Source organism: Lactuca virosa, chromosome 4 (assembly GCF_052849685.1).
Source record: "Lactuca virosa cultivar CGN04683 chromosome 4, Lactuca_virosa_CGN04683_v6, whole genome shotgun sequence".
NCBI lineage: Eukaryota > Viridiplantae > Streptophyta > Magnoliopsida > Asterales > Asteraceae > Lactuca > Lactuca virosa.
Genome location: NC_136429.1, coordinates 84988021 through 84991373, shown reverse-complemented (window position 1 = coordinate 84991373; position 3353 = coordinate 84988021). Strand labels below are relative to the sequence as shown.

General features: G+C 35.9%; 1 protein-coding gene across 1 annotated transcript; it reads left to right on the top strand.

Annotated features, from left to right (window-relative positions):
* Positions 1-1777: 1777 nt before the first annotated feature.
* On the top strand, positions 1778-2794 carry LOC145104724 (uncharacterized). Its single transcript, XM_079041919.1, has one exon. The coding sequence runs from the start codon at positions 1778-1780 to the stop codon at positions 2792-2794; it is 1017 nt and encodes a 338-aa protein (XP_078898045.1).
* Positions 2795-3353: the final 559 nt, after the last annotated feature.

Sequence of the window (3353 nt, the reverse complement as noted above, 5' to 3'; positions counted from 1 at the left end):
CTACACCCTTTTTAGTTTACTTCCCATAAAAATCAATATGAAATAATTTATATGTTTCATTTTTGCCATTTCTGATTTGTATGTTCTTTATGGGACTGAGTTGTGTCTGTTGCTGTCAAAATTTCCATCTGTTTACTTGTAGGAAGCAAGCATTCTATGACACTTTACCACGATGGAGTGCTTATGCTATTTGTTAATTCATGCAATGATCGAATCCCATCATTTACAAGGTAAGTTTCTTTATCATGTATGGTTGACTAATTATTTCGATCCTGATTTTCCAGTTACAATCAAGCCATCTGATATATTTCATATTGCATATCATGTACTTGGGTTCCATAACCATTTTGCCTTTATTTTTGTTTTTGAGTTGAATAGATGGTTAATCAAGGGGTATGGAGTAAGTCATTCATACTATATAAGAAAATATTGTGTGAGGAGCTGTTGTAAATACATTTTTTGTATGTCTATTTATTATGGATGATGAAGTTTCTTAGTATACAAATGCATACCAGAAATTATATGCTTTAATACGGCATTGAATCACAGGCGCAAGTACAATGATCACATGTGAAGTCACGTGCATTCACCGCGTCTTGTTAAGGGGTATGATTGTCATTTCTCATCCAAATAGAACCCTGATGTCACTCCTTAATTCCCCATCTCATCTCTAGTATTTGTGCTTGTTGCAAGTACAAATTTACAATCCCTAGAACTCCACCTCCAACGCCGCGTCTTTACCATTGCAGGTATATTTTTCTCCTTGGCTTCTATATTTGAGTGTTTCCTCTTGTCATGTTATCGTATGTGTGCGCTCTTCACACTAGTTTTCATAATTAATGACTTTTCCCTAATTTGATTTACAGTTCAGGCTACAAAATCTAACTTAATTTTTTTAGGATCTGATATAATTTCTTAGGGATTTCAGTCTAGAATCCGGTCATTTTCCTCCAATTTGATTGTTTTTCCTTAATTTGGTTTGACCTGATTTGATTTTTTGCCCTAGATTGATTCAATGTGTTCTAACCAGTTCAATTTGGTTAATTAGCTCTTGAGTTTGCACTATACAGTTAATAAAGCTGCAATAATGTTTGCTAAATGAGCTTTTGGATCTCTATACGATGATTTAACGTTTCCGATCTAATACTTGGATTCTCACATGAAAATCAAGTTTCCATATAGGGGCAAACTTTCCGCTAACAACCTTCGAAAAGGGCGTTCATTTTTTGAGTTCTTACCTTTCGTACTCTTCTCGATGTAGTAGAGGGTCATGTAAACCTATGATAGTGTTTCATTTATGTGTTCCGGATAAAATGAAAACTGCAAAAATGGGAACATTGCAGAGATGGAGAAAATGTTGTATATTTTGTATCTGTATTTTGTGTTTTCCTGATGATTTTATTGGGAAGAACATAGATGGATTTAGGAAGCTTCTAACTATTTGCAATCTTAATTATTTTCCCAACTTTTACCAAGTGGAAGATTTACAATTTTGCACTTAATAGTACTGACCCATTTGCAATAACAACTTTTACCAAGTGGAAGATTTACAATTTTGCAAGCACTATTTTTGTTAAATGCATCCATTTCTTCTAGAATTGCTAATTTCCGGTCAGTGTTGATTTTGGGGAAAGTGTTGGTGAGGTCCAAATAAAGTTTAGGGACCTTTTAAAGCTAAAGGTGACACTTTAACGTACTTTTATGTCAATAACCCTTCTTTTAAATGTCATGCGTATGCTTACAACTCTTGTATCTTATATGAAATTTTCATGTAGGAATGTCCAAGACAAGTAGTATGACCAGAAACCAGAATCGAGATGGTGCATCATCATCTAGCAGGAAGAGAGTCAACGGTGGTGTGGCACCTTGGTCAGATCTTGACCATAATTTGCTTTTTTTAGTTATGATGCAACTGGGAGTAATTGATTTTCTACCATTCAGTGGTGTGTGTAAGAAATGGAGGTCACTCGCACTTGATAATAAGAAGATTTTTATGGCATCCAGACCACCGATGTTGATGTCGATCTCTGATCCTTCTTATAAGAAGAAAGAGTGCTACTGCTGTCTGGAGGACTTTGAAGGTAGAAAGTTCAAAACCATCCTTCCCCATGCTGCTGGCAGGATCTGTGTTGGAATAACTTGTGGTTACCTCATCTTGTTCGGGGGGAAAACCAAAGACTTCTGGCTTGTAAATCTTATCACAAGGCACGAGCTTCATTTCCCTTGTTTCCCCTATAATGCAAGTAGTGATCTAGCAAGGATCAGAGGTATCCTTGTCTTTTCACCTTCAGTATCTGGCTGGGTGTTTGTGGTGCTTCGTAAATTCTCCCGTCAAATTTGGTTTTCTATAGCGGGTACACGAGCATGGAATTGTATCTCCTCCACTGTCCTCGCGATTGATTTACATGCTTTCAAAGGGAAGATATATACTGTAAACATCCGTTGTCGTTTATGTGAAATGAGACTCACTCCAAAGCCCAAATTGACTTTACTCCAAACCAAGAATCTTCCACAGCCAGGCTTCTTATTTCCGGAGTTTGTAAGTTTGGGTGAAAACCTTTATGTGATCGACCGCGGGTTAAAAGATTCATACACAGTTCACAAACTAGATTTTGAGGAAATGAAGTGGGTGTCGTCGGAAATATCAGAGTTAGGCGTTGATCATCGCACACTCTATAAGAGAGATGCTTACTTCCTTGGCACCGTTGATACAAGTCGAAAAGGCGGGTGCCTTCCTTCATACATCTGGTACTTCCCCAATGATTGTTTGAATGTGAATCACTTAGATGAATGATGACTTGGATAGGATGCACTCTTATCTTGGTTTTTATCTTTGCATATGTTCAACATTTTCAAGATGTTTCATCGCTGGATTTGGATTTTCAATTTATTGTTCAAAGATTTTGGTTGTCACTCAACCTTTGTTTTTAGCTATAAATGTCCTTTATTTACAATTTGGTGTCCTTTACTTTCAAATATGTGCCTACTGCATTATGTATAGCACATTGGCACATGCTGTTACTATAGTTGTTAAACGTCCATACAATAAAAAATCCTTTGGGTTTGTGACTAGCAACTCGTAGCGAGATGCACAGGTGAAATGCATCATGCTTGTAGATGCTAAATATATACGGAGGAATTTCAGTAACCTTGTTAGTTTGATTGAAACTGGTCCTTAGGATATGTGATAGCAGGTTTAATGACAACTTCGAATAAAAAATAACATGTTCAGTAACCTTTTACTAGTGACTAAATGAGCAAAAATTATATGGTATAATTATGATGATACATATAATCTTTTCTTTTCAAATATATATAATTTTGAAAAAATAGTAATATGATCATCTCTATAT